This window comes from Hoplias malabaricus, chromosome 3 (assembly GCF_029633855.1).
Source record: "Hoplias malabaricus isolate fHopMal1 chromosome 3, fHopMal1.hap1, whole genome shotgun sequence".
Classification (NCBI taxonomy): Eukaryota; Metazoa; Chordata; class Actinopteri; order Characiformes; family Erythrinidae; genus Hoplias; species Hoplias malabaricus.
The window spans coordinates 23,259,067-23,285,368 of record NC_089802.1 but is presented as its reverse complement, the minus strand read 5'-3'; the positions used below and the strand labels follow the sequence as shown (position 1 = coordinate 23,285,368).

At 41.5% G+C, this 26,302-nt stretch overlaps 1 protein-coding gene across 1 annotated transcript; it reads left to right on the top strand.

The window, feature by feature from the left end:
* The first annotated feature begins 13,214 nt into the window (after nt 1–13,214).
* Nucleotides 13,215–21,006, top strand: LOC136691376 (uncharacterized). Its single transcript, XM_066663934.1, has 9 exons — nt 13,215–13,287; nt 17,474–17,572; nt 17,661–17,711; nt 17,838–17,885; nt 18,591–18,629; nt 18,706–18,803; nt 19,618–19,669; nt 19,869–19,972; nt 20,941–21,006. The coding sequence occupies exons 1-9, from the start codon at nt 13,215–13,217 to the stop codon at nt 21,004–21,006; spliced, it is 630 nt and encodes a 209-aa protein (XP_066520031.1).
* Nucleotides 21,007–26,302: the final 5,296 nt, after the last annotated feature.

Below are 26,302 nucleotides of genomic sequence, written 5' to 3'. Positions count from 1 at the left end.
AGAAAATGCTCATATAGGTCTTGTCTAAGTACACCAGGCAAAACAACTTTACCTGTATATAGCATAAACTGTCTAAGTTCAGTTGCCTTCCATCTATCTAGGTGTTTCAGACTCCTGGGTCTTCGGGCAAAACATGTGGGAATGTTTATCTGGAGATCTATGAGCCTAGTACTAACAATTTCAACCTGTCCTGCAGACATCATTGTCTCCCTGCTTCGTCCTCTTTCTCCTCTTGTCCAGATGAGTAGTAATTTTTTCATGACACCAAGACAAGTCTGGTGCATATAATCAATTGGAAAAGCTTTTACCATGTCAATTGGTAGTTCACAAAATGGTGTACCACCATGATGGTGTTCAGCTTGGCTCTGTGTACGGAATGTCCTATCTGTTCTGAGAAATAAGTGATCTATTTGTTGGTATGTCACAGTATTCTGCCAGGTGCCTCTCTGGTGACATCTATCACACCCATAGTAAGCAGAGTATTGCTTGGTGTTTTTAACCATTGCACGTGCAGGTGCATCACAGACAACACATTTTATTTTGATTTTGATATTCTTTCCTCCTATGTCAAAACCATTTTGTAGTACATCTTTTAGATCAGAAATGGCATCTTCAAGAAAGGACAAGTCTGTTGGTCTATGGTTTCCTGAGGTTAGAGTGAGAGGGAAGACCAATAATGGATCTAAATGCACTGCGCATAGCACTGGCCACAAGCAAGTTGCTGAGCTCTTAAATAGTGGCAGCCCATCAATATTTAGGGAAAGCTCCAAATACTCTAATGATGCTATTTTGTCCTGTGAATAGCGTTCCATTAGTCTTGACAGTTGGTGTCTTAATTGAAAATGTACATACTGCATTCCAGATTTAATTGTTGTTTCTACAGATCTAGCTGTCTTCAGAAGTGTGCGGGTGGTTAAAGGTACTGTTAAACCAACAGAGCTAAGGATTTTCAAAAGATCATCAACAGCCCTATGTGAAACACTGTTATCATTCACCCAGCATGCAAGCTGTTTCTGTATATCTTGTTTCAGCTCCTTTTTCCTCAGACTTGACTGAGAGGGAGTTGTTGCATTATATGTACATGTGTTACATGCAACACTGCAGCCAATCTCAACAGTGGCATCTTCGCTGTTTGCCTCAAATAAGGAATAATTGCAGTCAGTCTCATTGTCTTCCTGGCTGTATTCCTCAGACAAGTAAGGACTGCAAATTGTCCCTACAATAGGCTCCTGGCTGCTTGCCTCAGATATGAGAGAAGAAATTTTTATCATATTTTTTTCTGTTTTGTTTTCTGAGACCCCTAATCCTCCAAGAATTCTCCTGGCTGATCTCCATCTTTTGAGGTAGTCTTTCCTGCTCCATCCTCTTTTAACCATCCTTAAATATTAAGAGGTCCAATTTAAAGTCAGAAACTCATCAACTGTTATCACAAATCCATTATTATATTGCTGTAAAATAAGAGTGTAGGAGTGACTGGGTCATTAAATAATTTAAAATATAATTTACTCTGACATGCCAAATGTCGTAGAATAGCAGTTTGTGAATTGATTATTAAGTGATGTTACCTTAAAAGACTGTTTGAACGACGTGATAGTGGGTGCCAGACAGATGGGACATAACATTTTCAAAGTTTTGTGGCCATTTAATATTACTCAATCCATTGTACAGGGAATACATCATAGAAGGCATTACCACCCACAGTTTATAGCACAGTGTCCACCCACAAGAAGACCTACCAGAGTGCCTCTGTTCAAACCATGAAACCAAACACCACATTACATGGGCTCAGAAGGTTGCTAAAAGGACGCTAGAAGACTGGTAACATGTGGCTTGGTCCAATGAATCGGTTGTTTTGGACTGATTGTACAGTGTGTATGTGACCCAGACCCCATGAAGACATGGACTGGTGGACCTTGTGCTCCCATATCCTGCTAAAGAACATTGCACTGACCTGTGATCGCTTGTCTTGGTAAAGTCTTCGATTATGTATTCCTTGCACATGTTATACTATAGATAGAGGAATGTTAAATGCCCACTCAACTTTGGAAGTGGAACATGCCATCTGTATGACACATGCTCTCTTGCCTTTTCCAAACTCTGATAATATATGTCGCCTTGACATTAGCATGCAGGCCAATGTTCAACCTCACTCACAGGATAACACCTCACAATGTATACAGGTACGGGCATTGCCAAGTCATCCTCTGAGGTAACACTTGATAATCAATTTACATAACGCTACTCCATGACATTTGGCATGTCACTGTACATTAATAAATATCGCATTGGGAAAATAAATATTCGTGTAAAGACAACATCTCTTGTAGCATACCAAGACGATAACCCTGACCTATATCTGGTACCCAATTTGCTTATGTGCACACTCACTAAAGACATTCACTACTTGTGCCCTAGCAAACCTTTCATTCGTGACAGCGCAAATGGGATCTGTGGCCTCAAGCCTATGATGAGTAATACTCAATGCCCGGTAGTCGTCACACCCCGACGTTTGGTAACCAGTACTCAAGCTGAAATTGTTGGTTGGTTAACCCCCCCTTTAGAGAGGCCCTACTAACATATGATCAACATGACACCTCAGAAAGGGTACTCCTTCCTAGCCAAACCTTCTGGGTAGACGTCCCCGTAAACGCAATCTTACATGTAGGAGACCTGGCCCTGTATCACCTGAACCCTGACCAATATGAGAGCGACATAGAAATCTCAGAGTTCTTCTCCAAACACACCATCGAGCTAGATACTAAAACACTAACTCGCCTAGAATATGAGGGAACCCAAGTCATTGATCTAACCCCCATAGATAACACCCTTGGAGAGTTGTCGTCTCAACCCCTATGGCCAGTTCAGCCTGTCACCTATGCATGGTCCACTCCCGACACCTTACTAGTTACCCTGGTAGGATTAGGATATCTCTTGACATTTAGTATAGCCTGGTTCTATTTCAAACGCACTCGAGCCCTCCAGAGCAGGTTAGAAACTTGGTCTAATAAAATGGTCAAATTCGTTAGACATAAAAGAGCCCAGAGAGGTGAACCCCCAAGTTTTAGATATGAAGCCGAAGGCCATGTCGAAAAATCAGCTCTCGAGGTTGCGTTTGAAAAAGATCTACCCCTAAATAATTAGAATTCCTTCAGCATGCAAACATACACACTCCATATGCACCCATACACTAATAGGAATACATCAGCTCTGGAAATGTGTTTGAATATGCTTGCTGATCTCACCTTCCTCCACAGCAAAAGTTCTTTTCAGCCCCATGCTCCCTGCCGAACCATAAAACTGAAAAGAAAGGGGGGAATGTAGTGGAGTATGGATCAGATAACGAGATCAAAATGAAGAAATGAAAAGTTTTGAATTAAAACTTTCCATTCTGACCAGGATTTTCATCTGCAGCAGAATACAACATTCCACAGGTTGTGTGTGTGTGTGCCTGCGACCAAGTCAGCATTCCACGAACCACAGGGATGCAAAGACCCTGCAGCCCCCACACATTTACATCAAAGACACTTCTCAGAACACATGACCCCGACCCCCTTTCTTTCTTCAGGAACTAAAAGAGATAACCAGTTTATGATGCTTATGAGAAACAGGAACCTAGAACAAAGAGGAGAGTTTTACTGCCCCCTTTTACGACAGGGGCGCCTCCGGGTCTCGTCGCTATCGCTTACAGGATCAACAAATGGTTAACAAAAATGACCTCGGTTGAACCCCCTTTGACTCATCTACACGACAACCAACGCGTTCTCTTTGTTCTTTTCAAGCTCAACCTCTCCAAGCGAGACACCTATCTGTTCTTCACGCCGACGAAGAAACAAAGAAGAACCTTAAAGACTTCATCAAAGCTCACAAGAGACATCTTGAATTAGCTAGAGTATGAAGCCTTACTAATACGTCGAGTGATTTGAATATCTTCTTTTCTTTTAATCGTGTTTATGTTTTATTGCCCCATCTAAGTTTAATCTCACGACTGATCAAAGCAGGTGAACTTATTCGTGGCCAGAGTGAGAAAAACACCGCAGAGATAAAGAAAGTCATAGAATAAGTAAGTTTATTGAATCGATTTTCAGTTCTGGATCTGCAGTAACTAGCGTAGCATATTACCTTTATTACTTTTGGCGCCCACGCGAGGCCAGGAAAAAGGCTTTTTAATGTACAAACTGTAAAACACTGAAACAATCTCAGCTTGGGTTTATGAAATACTTTCCGCTGTTTGTGTTGCTGAATAACGATTGAGATTCAAAGCTTGATGTGGGCAATTTCGTGTTGTGTTTGTTACTTTTGAAAAACTGTTCTGTGGTATATACCGTTGAGAAAAATAAGCTTAGTTGTTTTTGAAGAGCCATTTTGTATGCATTAAATTGAGGCCTGGGTACAACCCCATTACGCGGAACTCCGTTCTGGGATAAGTACCGTCGGATTCGACCTCCCGCCGCGAAATTCCAGCGAAGTGAGACCACCGAACCAAACACCTCCATTCGTTTTAAACTGGGTCGCTACCAGCGTTAATAACGAGATCGCGCACTAGGCGATTGGGAGCTTATTAAAAGAAGCAGCCGAAAATACGGCCTGTGTTAAAGAGCGATCTGCTCTTGTCAGCTGTTCCAGTTAGACTGAACGCAGTTTCAGGAAAGGAACGACCCCTCTGAAGGGGCGGAGCTGAAACTAAGGAGGGAAATTCAAAACGCCCCCAAAACAGAGGAAGACTAATTCCCTCTTGTGGTATAAGCGCGTAATTGCAGGGAAAACTACTTCATAACTAGCGTCTATTGAAGCGTGTCCTCCCGTGCTCCTCCTTGTGGTCAAGTGTGGTGCTACCCTTGACGTTTGATTCCCGTACACCCTCCAGTGGTTGGGAGGTTGTCCGCCGAGGCAACATAAGTGTTTAGCAGCCCTCTGGTGTTTAAAAGTTGTCATTACAGATGAAATTCTTTTAAAGTATCTTAGAGTAAAATCTCTGTTCCCCTTTTAAACTTTTAATTTTAATTTTTGATAACGCCCTCTAGTGTTGAAACTTCCCGCTACAGTGGAAATTCCCATTTGTGTTATATTGTGTCTGCTCGTGCCGTGTTTATTGGGATTTCCACCAGTGCCGACTGGTGTCCATTGCTGCTATTGCATTACAATTTGCTTGTCGCCCTCTGGTGTCCCAGTCTGGTATTACAATTTAAGTTCAACCTAAATACTGAAGCTTGCTGTTGCCATTCAGACTTACCTTCAGTACCCTCTAGTGGAGAAACTTGCTATCGCAATTGAAATTGTCGACCAATTCACACTGATAAGACCTGGTATTACAGCTCTAGTGGCTGTCTCTAAAACTCTGCACATCTGAATAATTACAAGTAAAGGCTTGGAAACATAATAAGTTGATACAACTATAGCAGACAGTGTGCAGTAATTAGAGATTGACACTTTAACTTGATACCAGATCACAAACGCAGTTAAAAGAGAGTCTTTTAATTTTGCTATTCTTAATAATTCTTTAATTCGGAAAATCCTTTTACTTTCATAATTCTTTAATTGGAAATTATACCTAGTAATAAATCTTACTTAATTTTAAAATTCTTTAATCCAAATTTTTCGACAATTCTTTAATTCGAAATTTTTTAAATAATTTTAATTATTGAAAAAAAAAATTTTTTTTTCCTCTCTTCTTTTGCTCACTTGCGTATAGCAACTTTCACTCCACCCTCTGCTACTAACAGACTTCCCTTAGAGATTCACAAGTGAACTCTAACACCATACAGACTAGCAGTTACTCCTAGAGAACGCGGTACAGGTGAATTTAGTTCGGTTTAGTTAGAAAAGGGATTAACGGAATTAATCCTAATTGAATAGAAGAAAGTTACACCTCGCAGGTTAAAACACAGCTAACATGGCAGATAGGACATTTCCCTCGGAAGTATATGTAGAAGGTTTGTGGGATGAGGCATTCTCTGTTCTGACCAGCATCACCAATGATGTGATGCCTGGACTCGCAGAGACGGTGCAGAAAACCTCACAGGCCCATCGTGACCACATGGTGGCTAAGTGGGTAGAGAACCACTTAACCGACATCCTCAAGGGCAAGCCCCGAACTGAGGCATTAGGTCAAATAGCCCTCCTCGCTGTAGTACAGTTCAGGGCCAGTGAACGTGAGCTCGACGTATCACGGCGACAGCAGGCAAAGGTAGAGGCAGAGCTAAGTCGACTTCAAAGCGAAATAGCTGAAGGGAACACACTGCCCCAGGTCACTCCTGACGTGCCACCTAGTGCCGCTATAGGAAGACAGGACCAGCAGGAAGATAGTGAGGATCAGGAACCAGACTCAGGGACCGTAACCTTTAGAGCTGCTGCAGCACCTCCTCTGGTATCAACGGGTATTTCACCTTCCCCTGTGTCTCCTGTCAGCCGTCCCTTACAACGCCCTGCTAGACCCAGAGGACTGCAACCCAGTGTCTGGTCCCCTCAACCTTTACCCTCTCATGGTCCCTCATACAAGGACCTAGATAAAATCGCGCGTAATATAACCCGCTTTAATCCCAAACCTGACGGTTCTAACGATATCTTTTCTTACCTAAAAGATATTGACTTCTACCTCCAAAGGTTCCCCGGGATCACCATAGATGACAGACTATATGTGATTAAACTGACCTCCAACCGAGACGTCAGTAACTTCATTGAACGTCAGCCAGACTATGCAAAAGCGCGATACGATGTGCTGTGCCAAGCATTGGAGGAAGAATTCTCCAATCACCTGTCACAGACCGGACTGGCCGCTGCTTTGAACATAAAACAGCAACGCCAGGAATCCCCCCAGCAATATTATAACCGACTCAGACAGGCGTACTTCGGACCTAGAAATGACTCCGGAATGGAGGAAGAGTTAAATTTCAAATCACTATTTATCCAAAACCTCCATCCCCACACCAGTCATCAGCTGGGAGTCTCAGCTTGCCCTCGCACCCTGTCTAGCAGACAGCTGAGTGATTTAGCACTCAGGGGTTTCCTAAAATCCCAACAAATTCCCAACAGACGGTCCGAAACACCCCAAGTCTTTAATGTCGACTCCAGCTCCCCACATTTAGAGTTGGAAGGTGCCACCCAGGCCGATCCACCAAGATCACCTGGACCCTTCCTCCACTCCGTGGACTAGTGAGGGCCCGAAGCCTCATCTGCCCTCACACCAATACAAGCGCTACCCTCCTCGCAGGCCAGACAGAAATCACGACAAAGATTTCTGGAACCCTCGGGACAGGGCTGGGTATGGTCGTGACTATTACCCTGCAGAAAACCGCAGTGCGGGCCGTGGAAAACCATCACATCCCCATAAGGGATATGAGCGAACAGCTCAGAACCAGCTTTCTGATTCTAATAGAGAAAAGAAAGAGAGATACTGGTATCAAAATAAAGAAAATCACACCAAAGACAAGCTTAAAGGCAAGGAATTCAGCTCTAAGGAGTTAGAGGACATCCGCCGAATGCTTGCAATGATTTGCAAAGAGAAAAAGAAAAAACCTGACGTTCTTTCTATCACCTCTCTGCGGTCCAACCCAAAGCCATCCTCTAACACCCCAGAAATGTTAGAGAATTATTTAGGAGAAGTGACAAGCGAAGCTCCGTCTTCTAGCGCACCGTGCAATCTCCTTGTGACCCAAACAAACACTGAGGACCCAATGATACAGGGGGGTGACTCGCAACCACCCTCCAGTGCTGTTTTGGTTGTTCAGTTAGACGGTAAAAAGGTCTAACACCAAATGACCCTTCAGTCATTGAAGGCGACACACCCGTCCGACAATTCATGGGACACTTAACTGAGAAAGGAGTTGCACGCAAATTCTATTTGTCCACCATTGTGGAGAGAAGGCTAGTACATGAGGCCCTGTTGGACACTGCATCAGATGTCACGCTCATGTCTTCCGCCTTGTTCCACCAGGTTCGAGCCATTGTGCGGCGTGAAAATCGCGAGATACAGCTCCAAAACTGTTCTCTTAAAATTCAGCCGTATTCAGATGCAGGCCTCACTATCCAATCTATGGCACTAATACGCTTAGCCATTGGACCAATGACTTTAGTGCATCCAGTTCATGTGTCTCCTCTCGAAACAATTCCCTTTCTCATCGGTAAAGATCTCCTTAATCGCTTCGAACCACTGATTGACTTCAAAAGGTCAAAGGTCTGGGCACAAGTGCGTGAGCCTTTGCCCATCTGCACCCCACGCCACCGGGAAGCTCAGTGTTGCCGTCTCGAAATCCGGCCTGAGTCAATAGGAGATCCACCAAGTCAGATCCCTCACTTTGAGGAAGAGGAAACTGAGCCCATGGCGGCCACGCCAGAGACTACAGTCTCTCCCTGGCCCCCTAGTGCCATGTTAGAACAACGGAACACATTCCTGTGCACTTTCACTAAACCGTCCACAACAGACGCTCCCGGCCTTCCCATCGTGAATGATCTCACAATGCAGGACTATCATGTGGACAATGTAGTTCTGGCTCTATGGACCGACAAGTCCGCCATCAGCCAAACCCTCTTTAACACTCTGCGCCTCACTCAACCAAATATTCCTTTGGTGAGCAGTCCTTGTCGTTTTCCTCTTAACCCGACATCAAAAGTAATGTCACCCACTGATGGAATTTGCGCTTTAACTATCCAGTGGAACAAAAGGGTAATCACCCATTATTTCTTGGTTGTCCCTAACTTGCCGCACGACGCTTATATTGGAAGTGACTTCTTGGTGCGCCTCGATGTCCACGTAGACACCCTCAATAGTGTGCTGTGGACTTTGACTGATGTTTCAACGGAAACCTGGTCCTCGGATCTCAACAACCTAGGCTCAGGACAAACTATTCCCGAGGTATGTCAGGTCACTAACCAAGGTTCACTTGTGGTACCTGCAAACACCGCAAATGTACCCATCCGCTTAGTCATGCGACCTGGCCAACACTTAAGCCACGGGCATGCACTTTTCCAACCGTCACCTCAGTTCTTCGAACTAGGCCTCACCCTCGAAGCCACACCTTTGGTGGAAACATGAGCAAGATCCACCTATCTGTTCCTACGGAACGAAACCACTCAACCCTTGACGATCCCTCACTCATCTCCTCTGGGTTGGTTAGTCAGTACGAAATTCCATGACTTCGAGTTGCGAATCCCGATCATAGGACCAATGCCTGAATCCCTGCTTCTTGATCATCCAGAATCAAAGGTGTTCTACACTCATCCGACACGAGCTGTTGCTCTCTTCTCAGCTCTGGACATGAGTAAAGACACCATTTGCAGGATAGATCTCGCTGACGACAATCAAATGACGATCATGGTTCTTTCCTTAGATTCATCCCCGGAATCCTCCCGGGAATCACCTCCTCCTCCCGAAGCGGGAGCAAACACTTCAAATTCACGTACTTCAAAAGAACTATCTGACTCTGAATTCCGTATCCAAGTCGAACAAGTTCTAAAGGAGGCCGATGCCCTCCAAAGCAAAGAAGAACATGAGAAACTCTGTGAAGTGCTTCTTAAATATCAGAAATCTTTTGCCAAAGATTCAACGGACTGTGGTCTCACTGATATTCATTCAGTGCGCATTCCCACTCGTCCAGGAGCACCACCCACGTTTGTCCGCCAATACAAAATTCCGTTGGCATCCTATGAACCGGTACAAGAAATCATTGATGACTTGCTGGGAAAGGGCATAATTCGACCCTGTAACAGCACGTACTCGGCACCATTATGGCCCATCATAAAACCAAATGGTAAATGGCGCCTAACCATCGACTATCGGAAACTAAATCAACAGGTTCCCTTGTCTCTGTGGCCGATGACACAATTGGAGCAAGAACTTCCCTCGGTCCAAAACGCTAAATACTTTTCCACCATCTATGTAGCCTCTGGCTTCTGGACCATCCCGGTGCAAGCAGAAGACCAACACAAGCTCGCTTTCACCTTTGCAAACCGACAGTACACATTCACTAGGTGCCCTTTTGGATATGCCAACTCACCCGCGGAGTTCAACATTTTCTTAAACAAAGCATGCCCTGATGCCCGCGAGCGAGGCACCCTCATATATGTGGACGACATACTCATGCGTAACCACTCCCTACAGGCACACATTGAAGAGATTGATCATGTTCTTGACCAGCTTACAACAGCAGGTGCGAAAATATCACTCTCCAAATGTCAGTGGTGCAGAACAAAAGTGAATTATGTCGGTCTGCTCATAAGCACTGATGGTGTTGAACCACAAGTGAGTCGAGTGCAAGGGGTAACAAAGCTCGCAGCACCCACCAATCTTAAGGAACTCCGCAGTTTCTTAGGAGTATGCAACTACTCACGACAATTCATAGAAAACTATGTGGACCTAGCTCGTCCACTTTATGACCTCCTGAAAAAGGATACTCCGTTCACCTGGGGCGAAGCCCAGGAACACGCCATGCAGGCACTGAAATCGAAACTGTGCACGGCTCCATGCCTTGCCTATCCTGACAGTAGCAAAGAATTCTACCTAGAAGTAGGGTTCTCGGACCACTGTCTCAGCTCCGGTCTGTATCAATTACACGACAGAGACAAACGTGTCATAGCCTACGCTAGTAAAACTATTCTGGCTGCCGAAAACAAATACAGTGACTGCGAAAAAGCAGTACTAGCAACAGTGTGGGCAGTCAAACATTTCTCCAACTACCTAGGTGGTCAAAAGGTGATTGTTGAAACTCATCATCAGCCAGTCACTTTCCTAAACTGCCAACGAATTCGAGAGGGTGTAGTAACTAACGCTCGAGTAGCATCCTGGCTAATGGCTCTCCAAAGCTTTGACTTAGAGGTACGTTACGCACAAAACTACAAGAGCCCCCTAGGCACAGGCCTTGCTTCCTGCAGGCGATGCGAAGGAAACGTTCCTTCCCAAGTGCCACAAACTCCAGAAACCCTCTTACCTACCATGGCTAACCACCACTATTTCGATCCTAACACATGCAAAGACCTTGTCACTGCGTATGTAGATGGTTGTTCGCTCTGCCGAGAACACACTCTGATGGCAGGGGTGGGTATTATCGGAATAAACGGATGGCCTCACGAACCCCTAAGTTTCAAATTGGGTGCTCAGTCCTCCCAATATGCTGAAATAGCAGGAATTCTCATCACAATCCAGTCTGCGGTCCAGAAAAGCATAAAAACGTTGGTGATCTGCACAGACTCCAACTACGCGCGCCTAAGCTTCACATGCCACTTGGAAAGACTGTGGAAAACCAACAACTACACCACATCAAACAAAAAGCCAGTCAAACACAAAGAGCTTTTTCGCGGCATGCGAACACTTGGTAGACACACATGACCTGCAGATCTACTGGAAGAAAGTGAAGGGTCACTCCCGAGTCCCGGGAGATGACAAAGAATTCAATGATCAAGCAGACAGCTTAGCCAAACAAGGGGCCGCGAAGGCACATCGTGGACATTTGATCCCTCCCTTTATCCAAACCCACCCGACATCGAAGTCCTAGCTGTCACACGGTCTCGAACTGTAACGAAGGCGTCGCCTGACAATGCTAAACCTACCATTGTCTCTATTAACCCTGCTTTTTCGGACGCTGACTTAGTTACTCTCCAAGCTCGAGACCCATCCATTTCTAAAATGCTTAGCCATGTCTCTGACCCATCTACATATCCCATCACAGCACAAGATCTTGACACCATACCAGGCCTTAAAGACCTATACAGCGCCAGAGCATCCCTCCAAGTCGTCAAAGGCTTGCTAGTTCATGCCACTGACTCGCACACTTCACCTACGTTCGTGGTTCCTCAGTGCCACAGGGGGGTGATGCTGATGCACGCCCATGACTCCCCATCTGCAGGACACAAAGGGGTCAAAGCAACACACCATGCGCTCAGGCAGGTGGCATATTGGCCCCACATGGTAAAAGATGTGGCTGACTACATTAAAGGCTGTCTGGTATGTTGCCAATTTCAACCCTCAAATCCTCTTCATAGAGCCCCCTTACAAAAGAAAGGATTATCCTTTCCTTGGTCAAACCTCCAGATAGACTGGGTTGGACCACTCACTCGAACAGTAAGAGGTAACAAGTACTTCCTCACAGTCACGTGTGCATTCACTAAATGGGTAGAATGCCTCCCCGCACCGAATGACACAGCACTAACCACTGCATACTTACTGATGAACCATGTCTTCTCACGGTTTGGCCTACCCAGCCGTGTCGACTCCGACAGAGGGACACATTTCACAGCTGAGGTCATGCAGCAGCTCTGGCAACTCTTAGGAGTAAAAGCCAGCCTTCACATTAGCTACCATCCTCAAAGCTCAGGTCAGGTAGAGCGAGCCAACCGAACTGTTGTTAGCATACTGAAAAAGTACGTAGCAGCAAACCAACAACACTGGGATGTCAAACTACCCCTTGTACTGATGGCCATACGGGCGAACCCACACGATGCGGTCGGGGTCTCACCCTTTGAATTGATGACAGGGAGACAGATGACTCTGCCTCTACATCTGTTATATCAGCCAGGTGAAGCTAGCATAGCCGTAGCCTACACCACTCATCAGTATATGGAGGATCTGCAGAAAGACCTCAAAGCCACTTTCGCCTTTGCCCAGCAGAAACTGGAAAAAAAGTGCAGAAGGTCGCAAAGCGTACTATGACCACAAAGCATCCCACGAAGAACTCCAAATAGGGGACAAGGTATGGTACTACATCTTTGTCCAACCTGTTGGAAGGTCGCGAAAAACGGGGGAATTTGGCCCGCAAATTCCTACCCCGATGGTCCAGTCCCTATAAGATAACAGACAAACTGTCCCCCGTTGTTTACAGGATCAAAATAAACAAAGCTCAGGACAGCACTGAACTCAAATGGGTCCACCGAAACCAGATCCGACCACACACAACCCCCATGGGACTTGTAGGGGATACTAACACTTGTGTTAGATCATAAACGACAGAACCAAAGGCAGGAAGGGTGTTGGTTAACAAACAAATACAACCTTCTACTCACACCTTAGTTCTCCTATCCCTTTTCCCTTTTTCTCTCACTCTTTAGCAGGCAACGAGCTTCTAACCAGACTGAGGACACTCAGGGTGCAAGACCCTAGTCTCTCATCGTCGATTATTGTAGAGTGTTTACCCTAGGAAACTTTTATCAAAAGGGGGATATCGTGAAAATATTTTAAACAACTCGCCGTCAATACCCTAAGTCTAACCATGAGCATCTCTTCCGGTAGGATGGCCCCGCTGCTCATTCTCCTGATCGTCGGCTCCCTAGGAACCGCCGTACTCCCTGAAGTGATTGAAACGGGTATGACTCAGGAATAATACTGAAAGACCAGCCGGGACTGCTAATTACTAATTGCCGCCTCCATACCCAGAGAGTATTCGTACGGTTGAATCCCGCCGAAGCGTGTAGCAAAAACCTACCAATAACCACTCTGTAGACTGGCCGGAATGGAGTTAGATGGACTGAGGAAGCTATCAGCCATGCTGAAGCCGACGTAACTCATATGCTCCGCCAGCTACAAAAGTTTACCGTGACGCAATCAGAACTAAATGGTTTTAACAAATGACCTAAACGCTTCATAGGCGGATTGCTAATGGCAGCTGCAACTGTGGGATCACTACTGAGTCTCGGAACGTCCGCCGTCAATGTAGCCACTGTTAAACGTCAAGTAGGGGAATTACAAGCTGAAATTCCAAACATTAAAACCCAATTAAACAAACAGCAGCAGCACCTGCAAACAATTGGGCAAACCCTACGTGGTACCGTCGTAGTGCTCAACGCTCACAGTGTCGCTTTGAACAAAACGCTCCAGACGGTTAACTCTATGCTTTCAGTAGTGCAACTTGACCTTGCCCACATCCAGCTTGTGAATATGTTATTGTCTGATATGCTACAAGAAATCAGCTCCTCTGTAGATAGCCTAGCCATGGGGAGAATTCCTCCCTACCTGGTGCCTCTATCCTTAGTACAGGAGATTTTGTCTACAGCAAATCGAGAAGTAGTTACTGATCTCCAGGCCCACCTAGCCTATACCTTTGGTAGCGCCATCCCAATTTACGTTAATCCTCAAGACCGAGAATTAGCATTCATCATTAACCTTCCCATAATGGTGCCTGAAAACATATACCGTTTGAAAGATGTTGTCAACGTTGGCTTCTGGCAAGATTCTGCCTACGTTCGTGTAAAGACAACATCTCTTGTAGCATACCAAGAAGATAACCCTGACCTATATCTGGTACCCAATTTGCTTATGTGCACACTCACTAAAGACATTCACTACTTGTGCCCTAGCAAACCTTTCATTCGTGACAGCGCAAATGGGATCTGTGGCCTCAAGCCTATGATGAGTAATACTCAATGCCCGGTAGTCGTCACACCCCGACGTTTGGTAACCAGTACTCAAGCTGAAATTGTTGGTTGGTTAACCCCCCCCTTTAGAGAGGCCCTACTAACATATGATCAACATGACACCTCAGAAAGGGTACTCCTTCCTAGCCAAACCTTCTGGGTAGACGTCCCCGTAAACGCAATCTTACATGTAGGAGACCTGGCCCTGTATCACCTGAACCCTGACCAATATGAGAGCGACATAGAAATCTCAGAGTTCTTCTCCAAACACACCATCGAGCTAGATACTAAAACACTAACTCGCCTAGAATATGAGGGAACCCAAGTCATTGATCTAACCCCCATAGATAACACTCTTGGAGAGTTGTCGTCTCAACCCCTATGGCCAGTTCAGCCTGTCACCTATGCATGGTCCACTCCCGACACCTTACTAGTTACCCTGGTAGGATTAGGATATCTCTTGACATTTAGTATAGCCTGGTTCTATTTCAAACGCACTCGAGCCCTCCAGAGCAGGTTAGAAACTTGGTCTAATAAAATGGTCAAATTCGTTAGACATAAAAGAGCCCAGAGAGGTGAACCCCCAAGTTTTAGATATGAAGCCGAAGGCCATGTCGAAAAATCAGCTCTCGAGGTTGCGTTTGAAAAAGATCTACCCCTAAATAATTAGAATTCCTTCAGCATGCAAACATACACACTCCATATGCACCCATACACTAATAGGAATACATCAGCTCTGGAAATGTGTTTGAATATGCTTGCTGATCTCACCTTCCTCCACAGCAAAAGTTCTTTTCAGCCCCATGCTCCCTGCCGAACCATAAAACTGAAAAGAAAGGGGGGAATGTAGTGGAGTATGGATCGGATAACGAGATCAAAATGAAGAAATGAAAAGTTTTGAATTAAAACGTTCCATTCTGACCAGGATTTTCATCTGCAGCAGAATACAACATTCCACAGGTTGTGTGTGTGTGTGCCTGCGACCAAGTCAGCATTCCACGAACCGCAGGGATGCAAAGACCCTGCAGCCCCCACACATTTACATCAAAGACACTTCTCAGAACACATGACCCCGACCCCCTTTCTCTCTTCAGGAACTAAAAGAGATAACCAGTTTATGATGCTTATGAGAAACAGGAACTTAGAACAAAGAGGAGAGCTTTACTGCCCCCTTTTACGACAGGGGCGCCTCCGGGTCTCGTCGCTATCGCTTACAGGATCAACAAATGGTTAACAAAAATGACCTCGGTTGAACCCCCGTTGACTCATCTACACGACAACCAACGGCATGGACCAACAGCGACCCCAAATGGACACTGGCGAAACTACGCCTCGCTCGGGGTCGCCTAAACAAATAACGGAAATGAAATCAAATTCTGATTAATGTGCATAAACAATATGTATTAATGTCACTTTAGTGTCCTCCGATGAACGCCCCCCTTCTAATGAAATGATGTGTATTACTGTTGTCAACCATGAAAAGAAGTTCTGTCTCTGATTAGAAAAGTGAATTAACACCAGAATTAATACTTCTAACGTATCATTGTAACTGGGACGTAAACACAACGTACCCAGGATGAAATCTTATGTAAATGTTTGATATTAATAATTCAGTACGCTCATTGTTGTATATTACTAACATGTATAAGGAATTTCAATACGCGAAATTTACATTTCGTTTCTGTGAATCGCTGATTCAAACTCCCCCTCCTCTCTCTCTCTCTCTCTCTCTCTCTCTCTCTCGTGAGAGTCACGTGAACCTGAACTCGCATCCAATCGGAAAAGGACGCCTCCCATTAGGGCGTGACCGCTCTGGCTTTGAAAAACAGTTCAGCTCGGCACACAGACAGTGAAGTGAGTTGAAAAACAAAAGGAGAGTCGAGTTGGGACAGCAGGAGAGAGAACAACACAATTCAGCGGTTCAGCTCAGAAGATCGACTCATCTCAACTCTTTGTCTCGCTCTGACTCTCAATTTCGCTTCCGCGCTGAACGCCTGCACGCGTTCTCTTTGTTCTTTTCAAGCTCAACCTCTCCAAGCGAGACGCCTATCTCTTCTTCACGCCGACGAAGAAACAAAGAAGAACCTTAAAGACTTCATCAAAGCTCACAAGAGACGTCTTGAATTAGCTAGAGTATGAAGCCTTACTAATACGTCGAGTGATTTGAATATCTTCTTTTCTTTTAATCGTGTTTATGTTTTATCGCCCCATCTAAGTTTAATCTCACGACTGATCAAAGCAGGTGAACTTATTCGTGGCCAGAGTGAGAAACACCGCCGAGATAAAGAAAGTCGTAGAATAAGTAAGTTTATTGAATCGATTTTCAGTTCTGGATCTGCAGTAACTAGCGAAACTTCTCGTCCAAAACGTCCATATGGTTGGACGCTCCTGCTCAAGACCGTAAGCCAAAGAGAGGATCCTGCTGCCTGCGTCATCAAGCTCCGAGTACGCCCGAGGCGACTCAACCTACGAAGAAAAACCTCCACGCTGACTCAGCCTGGAAACCTCCGCGAGAGAACCGCGAAACTAAGTGAGACGCCTTCACTCCCAGGACCTCAGAGAGCCTCGGCATTCAACGAGTGGTGAGAATCGACGAAAAAGTAAGCTAAACTTACGCATCTCCAGAGCTGAAAATTGAATCATATCTCTTGATAAATTTTTATATTAATTAAACCCCAGTTAGCAACATTTTAGTCACAAGCCAGAAGTGCCTAGCTCACCTTTAAGGTCAAATCGGTTTCCCCTGCGGTGAGGCCGTGAGATTACAAGGTCATGATATGTTAATTAAATATCTTTATTCTTATTAATAAAACCTTCATTATTTGAAATTACAGTGTGTACAGTTTGTTCATTAATTTTCCTGAAAATCCTGAAGTACTCACTTAGCTTGACTATTATCCATTCTCAAACTAATTATCAACGTTTTAATTACTTAAGCTAATTATAAACTTTAATCAATATCATTAAGTCAATATCAGAGATCATAAGAGTTTGGATAAGGTTAACGCTATAAACACAAACTATAAATATAAATATAGAAATATATTTATATTTATCGACATATGACCAACATACGCTACATATATTAAGAATTTGGTGTTCAATATATCAGTAAATATTACTTAACTGTGTGCTGCAGATGATAGTTTCCAACCTACCAAGGGTCCTAAAGTTCAAGCTAGATCTCCACCTAGATTATCTGACTTTCTTGCACAAACAAGATGTGCTCTCTACCAAGGTAAGGCATTATTTATTTGATCAATATTAAAACTGTTGTATGTCTGAATGCATTCATGTATATGTAATGTTTATATTGCCTGTGTTAGATATGGAAAGAGGGTTGGATATGGCAAGAGAACCAGCAAGTTTGCCGAATTGTGAGTTATTTTCTTTTTATAACAAACAGCCACATGCACATATACATACAAACAATAATAGAAGGGAAAAAAATCTGGCATGTTTAAATAAATGAATTAATGTAGACATTATTATGTTACTTATAGGGTCCGAGATTCCTGTGGTTGTGGGTAGAGAACTGGAAATGGCCCAAAGTGAGTTACAGAGAATACATTTTGTTTTATTTTCTGTGATGCAGGTTTGGTATTGGTTTTCATGTATGGAAAATGTACATTGTTATTTATTTATTTATTTTATTATTATTATTGTTTCGTGTACCCTTTTTAGTTTACTTGACTAGTTTTAAGGCTTTATTGTGACTTTTATATTTGTCAGTGAAGAATCTTAATATAATATTGGAAGCCAAAATGCTGATTTGATTGAAGCATTACATCTTACTACTTCTTACATGCTTTATGATTGTACAATAGTACAACAAAGTTTGACCACTGCATTTAACTCGTTCATGGCAGTGAACACACTCTCATACTAGGGATTAGGGGCAGTAAACACACATACATACACACACACAGAGCAGCATTAGTTAGAATAATTAAGAGTGGGCATTGATTGGAATGATTTAAAACATGCATGAATGACAAGAAATGCAGGCTGCTGATATCTGAAAAACAAAAAATTTGTTTGTTTGTACTTTTAAACATTATAGCAAATACTGTGGAAATGGCTCTGTTGCATTTCAACAGTTGCTAAATTGTGACTATGAGAAGCATTAGCCCTCAGACAGTGATGTTTGTTTATATGGAAAACAACCAGTAAAATAATAATTTACTACACAGCCTTTGCCTGTTGGAATTTTAACAGAATATTAAGAATATAAATGTTTTCTGCAATTATTTTAGGACCACCCATTCAACCAGAGCGCCCTCCTCAAAGAGACAGTAAGTTTCTTTGTAAGTGTTCATTAATGTTATTGGTAATGTTTGGAAATTATATTGACAAAATTCTGTTTCATAGATTTTCAAATGCATGTCCTCATGAAACTTGACCAGCTACTGCAGAAGCAGGAGGAACAAAGCCTTCTCCTTAAACAGCTGATTAATGCTAGAAGTGAGGTGCCAATGGATATGGAGTTTGTCACTGTAGATGATATGGAGGGTTTTAATAAGATTGAAATTAAGCTGAAAGATGAAGAAAAGAAAGAAAAATGGTGACAAGCTCAATTAATCCAATGATATAAAATAAATACATAATTACATATTCTAATTAAATGCAGCATAGACAACTACACAGTTAAAATTGATGGTTTTATAAGGATTCTTTATTAAGGGAAATGGTTCTGTATAGAACCCTGAACACTCGAAGAACCTTTTGCATGATTAAATGGTTCTTTGCATCATGAAGGAGTTCTTCAGACTGATGGAGAATGTGCTATAGATGGTTCTTTTCAGAAAAGTAATCTTCTATTGTTATTATGTTAAGCTTGTAACAATAGAACCATTTTTGGTGCCATACAGAACTCTTCTCTTAAAGGCACTATACAGAAACCGTTTATAGCACATTTTCAATCAATCTGAAGAACCCCTTCATGATGCAAAGAACCCTTTAATTGTTAATCTGTAAAAGTTTTTTTTTTTTTTTTTTTTTTACTTATCAATGTAAATATAAAACCATTTTCATTACTAAATAACCATTTCAAACTTACCTCTAACACACGCTGTCAATCCTCATACACACCATCAAACCCTTTTATACACACCATTGAACTTCTCACACACACCATCAAACGCTCTCACACTCACCATTAAACTTTCTCTCACACACACCATCAAACCCTCTCATACACACCATCAATCCATTGTTTATAAGCTGAAATATTTCCAATAAATAGGAAACTTAAAACTGTAAACTATACAATTCTCTTCATAGGTCAGGTACCTTGCCACCTTAGGGGGGCATTCCCTTGGAGATTCAGTAAGACGTACAATGCGCACAATTGCATTCTCAAGAATATGGGCTTCATTTAGTGAAAGGAAGGAAAGGGAAAATCTCACTTCAGAATCTAACCATTTACAGAGTAATAATGAGTGAGTGTATTTCTCTGTACTTGCGAGCTTAGATTTTTAAACCCAATCAACATTGATTTTTTTTCCATAAACTTCTATGCTTCATCTATGCAGAAGCAGTGATGAGAAGCCAACCAGGATCAAATGCAGCAGACATTGAAGCTCACATAACTGAAACTCTGAAGCATGCACCAGGGATTGCACGACGAAAAGGGAATGTAAGTAAAAATCTAGTGAAACATGCAGTGTGTAAGATTTAGGGGATTTATTAGCAGAAATGCAATATAGAGTACAAAACCATATGCTTATTAGAGTATAATCACCTGTAACTACAAATCTGTGTGCTAGAAGCATTATGAGAAGCATCATTAGGTATTAGAAGTAGGGATGCACTGATTTTTATTTTTTCAGCATTTGTTTGACAGTAAAACATACTTTAAGGAGGCAAAAACACTGCACAGCTTGCATGAGGTCATTGTACCAGTCAGATGTCAGTCACTTCTACTGTTAACCTTTCATACTTCCAGTCCCATATACTCGAATCCTCACCTAGGATCGTTTCTGGAATTGGTTGGGCAAGAAGCTCATAGTTGGTTTACTTTCACATGCAAAAACTCCATCTGAACCTTGGATTGATTTCGTAATTTCATACATCACTTTTCTGTAGGTTTGCAAATTGACAGGAAGCTTCATGCTGATTTCCATTATATTTTGTTGGATATAAACACTCAGGGGCTTTTAGGATGCATGGCATTTCACAGTGCATGACCACGTGCAAACAAGGAGCTGCTCTCCAAAGCAATAAAAAATTAGATAAAAGTTTTTTAGATGGTTATGTTCAAGAGTCACAGAACATGAATTCAGTGATCATTTTCATAGATGATGATGTTTGGCCATGCAGGTGCTGCAGCTCGAGACATGCGTTTTCGGCCTTGCTCTCAGTACATGCACCAAACTTATATCTTATATCTGTGCAGTAGAAAAAAAAACGAAAGAATGAGCCCCACTAAAAACTTGGATAGGTGCAGAGAAGATGGGGATGCACCAGAAGGGAGGGATTTTCCAATTCACTGCTACATGTCACTAAATCTTACACAGTGCTCCTTATATGGCAATTGTAGCACAATTATAGGGATACAAGCAATGTTCATCACTTGTGAATTGTCTCATTTCCCTCCCCCCACAGCCTTTGGCGAACTCAGACCCAGTGGAATCTGAATCACCATCTTATAATTTCTTTACTTCTACATGAACATTTTCCAACCTCACTGTTCCTTAGAATTCAACAGACTGTTTTTGTTGTATGAATAAATGATCTTTGTTCTGACTGACTCCTGTTTATTGTGCTCTGTGTTTAAAATTTGTTCTTAACTTCAATGCGAGTGGATGGAGCTTAATTGTTGTAAAGAGTGTATGTTTGTGTTTGTGTGTAATGTGTATAAACGTGCATACTCTTTTTGTAAAATTATTTTTGATTAAACTGCATTCTGAATTTTATTGTGATTGTCTGATATTTATTATGTTTGTGTAATGCTTGTAGTTATGTTTTGCATCATTGCAATTTTGGAAACAAAACTATGACAAGTACATTATCATGTAATTATGCTGAAATATGAAAACAAAATGGATGACATAGATTAAATTATGATATCTCGTTTTTTTAAGTATCTCTGTTCTGGCCACAGTAATGTCCATATTTTGTAACAGACTAAAAATGATTGAGGATGTGGATCAGGAAAAATGCACTGACAATGTTACTATGAGAAATATAGAACAGTATTTGCATAATGTAATGTAGCTTTATGTCTACTTTGTGACTATAAATGAGTAATTACATTTTAGGTTGTCAGAATGTTGCAGAATACAGGAAAGGGGCCTTCTGGAATGTTGCAAATCTGTTGCTGAATGGTAGTGTAATGTTGCACAAAAACGTTGTGACAACCCTATAAAGTGTTTCATTTTGACTTTCTGACAATATTTACACAACGTTCCAAATTACAAATGTAGTGGTTTTTACCACGTTGTGAATACGTAGTTGTGTTTGCTGGGATTCAAATAAGTAGTCCACACAACCATCAGATATCAGTTCAATGTTTAACATGTACCTTTGAAATTTGAAGTGCATTATTGTATAGATTTTGATTAAATCGCATCCATTTTCCATTGTTTTTAATGAGTTCTGTTTACTGTTTTGTTCATTACATGGTCATTTTTAATAAGTTAATCTGCTCAGTATTTGTTTATCAACAACTACTACAAACATGTTCTTACCAGAAAAGACGAAAGAACTGCACAAGCACTTAGTATTTGAACAACACTAATAGGTTTAGAACTCACCAGTGTTTTGATTTGAACAGCTGAGTCAGTGATTTCCAACTCATTTTACTCCGGAGCTTTGACTGTGTATGGGGAACTCAATTTAGTTAATAGTGAAGTGCATTTTGAATATCGTGGTACTTGTTTATCTCATAAACACAGTTAGAGAAGTTTAATGAAGTACATTGCAACACCTGTACCAAGAAGGTTTTGTGAAGAGAACTCTCCTTAAACATCTCGAGATTCTTAATTACATGAATTTACACTAGCCGGACAATAGGCCATAGGTGGGGAAATGAGAAACAAACGTTTTTGTTCTTTATTGTCTACACTAAGAAGGGTATACTGAACAAGAAACGATTTTTTAAACATTGGTTTGATATGTGACAGGGCCAAAGCTGCTATCCAACGACAACTAAAACGTAATATTAGGCCAACACAAGCCACCCACACTAGTGATGGGAATTTCAGCTCTTTTTGGGGAGCCGGCTCTTTTGGCTCGGCTCTTCATGAAGAGCCGGCTCTTTCGGCTCCTAAATGGCTCTTTGTTTTACCACTTATTTCCACTGGCACATAACAATATTACCTACATTTTACATGACTATATGGACAAAATATTATTGTTCAATATTAAAAATAATAAATAGTGTTGCAATGGCCAATTGTTTTTATGGCTGTCTTGTAATAACTCACTGATTGCACTCACACATTCAATTGTATAAATAACTGGATTTTTATTTAAACATCTTAATAAAAAATCACTTGTAAACTCTGAAATATAGCCAATGGAACCCAAGAGGTAGGTATTACAAAATAGCTTTTTAAATTAAATAATCATCCATTTCTGGGTAATAAAATAAACAAATACTCTGCATTATTGCACTGCAATAAGTGCAAAACAGCAGCATTCAACGGTAGTGATTAAAACAACCACAGCTGTCAACAAACATTTAACTGATTTAACATTTTCTTCACCTATTGTTTGGAAGGCAGATTGGCATTCAGGAAAAGCAAGTGTCTCAGCTTAGAGGTTTGGAGCTTGCTTGTTGTTCTTTGATTGGTTGAATGACAAGCCTTGGCTCGGTCTTAGACGGGAACCGGCTCTCATCGTTCACTTACAAGAGCCGGCTCTTTGAACCGGTTCGTTCGCGACCGACACATCACTAACCCACACCCATTCACTTTGATCAGAAAATCTAAACAGCTGCAAAATACCAGTCTTCCTTCATTTATTTAGAGGGTATAACAGTAACAGCAGTTACAAACTACTGGTCTTCCCTCACCTGAAGTTATAACAGTAACAAAACAGTTACAATTTAAGTATACACTTATAGTAAACTCCAGTCAACATTTGGCATTGACTGGCATTTATTTACATACACAGGATCATGTATAAATACAGCTGGATGATTGCAGTCTATCACTCGATATTATGGAGTTTGGAGACTGGAGGTTCAGAGGTTTCTTCATGTCTATGCAGAAAAGCATGGGCACAGATTGGTCATCAGTTTGTCACAAGTTCAGTCTATAACCAGTCAATTCTGTACCCAATCCAGTCTGTGGCAGTTGCCAGTGCAGTTTGTTCCAAATATTTAGGGAGGGCCTTATATACATTGGAGAAGTGGGGGAAGGGTATAGGTGGAAGAAGAGGAGTTTGAGCAGGGGTGAGGAGGCGTAAGTGGGATGATGAAAATGGGAATACAGTAGAGATGCAGTGGTAGAGATAAAGTGTGATTGGTGGGAATGGGTGATGGGAATATGAGGGGGGTAACAAAAAGACACACAAAGCTACAAAAAACAAAATAGTTTCTCTCACCACCTTGATGTGTGGATTGCTCCACAGAGAGGAACAACGTTGACATAGGTGCGAAATCCCATACTTTATATGTCATGTTTTTATCATACCATATATAATCCTTAACCAGGATCTTATGTTGTTTAAGTATGTTTAAGTATTAGGTATGCTAATAGGAACCATTTCAGAAATATAGTTAAATTGCGGTGACACTACCATTTTTATTACATTCACGTTTCCCCATAGAGATACGCTTACTTTTCTCAAGTTCTCCAATTTAATCTTTATTTTTTGTAATAAGGGTTCAAAATGTATTGCCATAATGCTTGTCGTATTCCTAAATACCTCATTCCATCTAACCGAGCTACGATAACAAGATTTAGATATGGGCATAGCCTCTGATTTATGCCAATTTATTTTATATCCCACTAGATTAGAATATAAGCCTATAGTATTAATAGTAACTATTAATAATATGTCATCCGTGTACAGAAAAAGTTTATGCTCCCTCCCGCCACCATACACACACTTAATTCCTGTATTCTCTCTGATTTGACCTGATTTCTCAATTGCAAGTGGTTCCAAAGCAAGAATAAACAAAAATGAACTTAAAGGACAACCCTGCCATGTGGATCTAGACAGGTTTAAATATGATGACATCATCTCATTGGTTATTACTGCTGCTTTAGGATTTGCATACAATACTTCAAGCCATTTAATACATTTTCAGAAACCAAATTTGCCTGCAACCCCCCCGACTCTATCCTATCAAATGCCTTTTCGGCTTTGAGTGATAGTGATGCAACAGGACTCAAATTTGATTGACTCATCCAAATAAGGTGCCATAACCTTCTCATATTGTCCATCAAAACATTTTTATTAAATCCAACTTCATCCCTATGTACAATATTTGGTATTATGCTCTTTAGTCTAGTGTCCAATGGCTTTGTCAATATTTTTAATTTACTGTTTCATTTAATTTGTCAACTTACCTTTAACAGATTACTTGGATGAAACTTAGCTGGATCTATAATTTCTCAATACGCTTTAGATATAACAGATATTAACTGAGCTTAATTAAAAGTATCAGGCAATATGCCCTGTTCCAAAATTTCTGATTAAACCTTTGTTAATATTGGGGTCAATATATCAATATATATTTTTTAATAATAATCTATAGTGAAGCCATCAGAGCCTGGTGTTTTTCCAGATTTCATGGACAAAATCGTTGTTCTAACTTCCACTTTAGTTATTGACTCATCTAAATATTCCTTTTCTTCGGCGGATACAGTAAGCAAATGTATATCAGAAAAGAAGCAATCCAGTTTGTCCTGGCTTGGGTTAAATTCTGACCTATATAAGTCTTTATAATACTGGTAAAATAAATCATTAATGCCTTCATCAGAAGTGATCAATAAGTCTTCTTTCCTAATAGGTAATAACATGATAATTGATTTGTTGGATTAACTGTCTAGCAAGACGTTTACCTGCTTTTCACCACTCTCAAAATAAGTGTTTTTCAGCCTGAACAACGCATAGTGCATTTTGCAAAACTCATGTAAAATCAATTTTGCTTGACAGATTTCTCTAAAAATCTCATCTATATAATGCTGTGCCAGTTTTTCTAGTGTACAAATTTTTGTCTCCAAGTCTTTCACAATATCAATGCATTTCCCCCTAATATACACTTTAAAAATTTGTAAAAATATTTTATGGCAATTTGAAAAGAATATGTACTCCCTTTCTCTGGAGTTGATCAGTCTTCAAATGTCAGTCAATCCACAATTCTCAGCTAAAGTATGTATGGTGGCCCGATCCCTAGGATTGGACATTATACTTCTTTGATTTTTATCTAAAATACCATCCATAGTTTGATTAATATCAATAATTTGTCATTCAATTTATCTAATCTCATGTTCACTTCATGAAAAAACTCTGCATCCTTCTTATTTGGGGCATATATTTTGCACAAGACCCCTTTAGTACTATTAATTTTTGCTCCCACACAAATTATTCTGCACTTTTGGTCCTTATCTTGATGTAAGAAAGCAAAATATAGATTTTTTATGAAGTGTTTCTTGAATAAAGGATACCAAAGTATTTTCTTCCTCTTACACAACCATTTAAATTCCATGTAATAATATTCATGTAACTAATACTCATTGTATGAAAAGTGGGAAAGTGAGCCCCCACACTTAATGAAAAGATATGGAAAAAATTTTGTAATATTAAACTCAAAACACTGCCGCTAAATGTGTTCTGGAAACCTGTGCTAGCATTTCTCCTGCAGTGTTGCTATCAGTGTGTGAAGAGTGGGAGAAACGGGTTGCATTGACAATCCAACACAACAGGCAGCACTTTGAACACCATTGTTTTTCTTGTGAAATTCCCAATAAGTTTGATGTGTCACATGATCCTCTTCCCATTGCAAAAACAA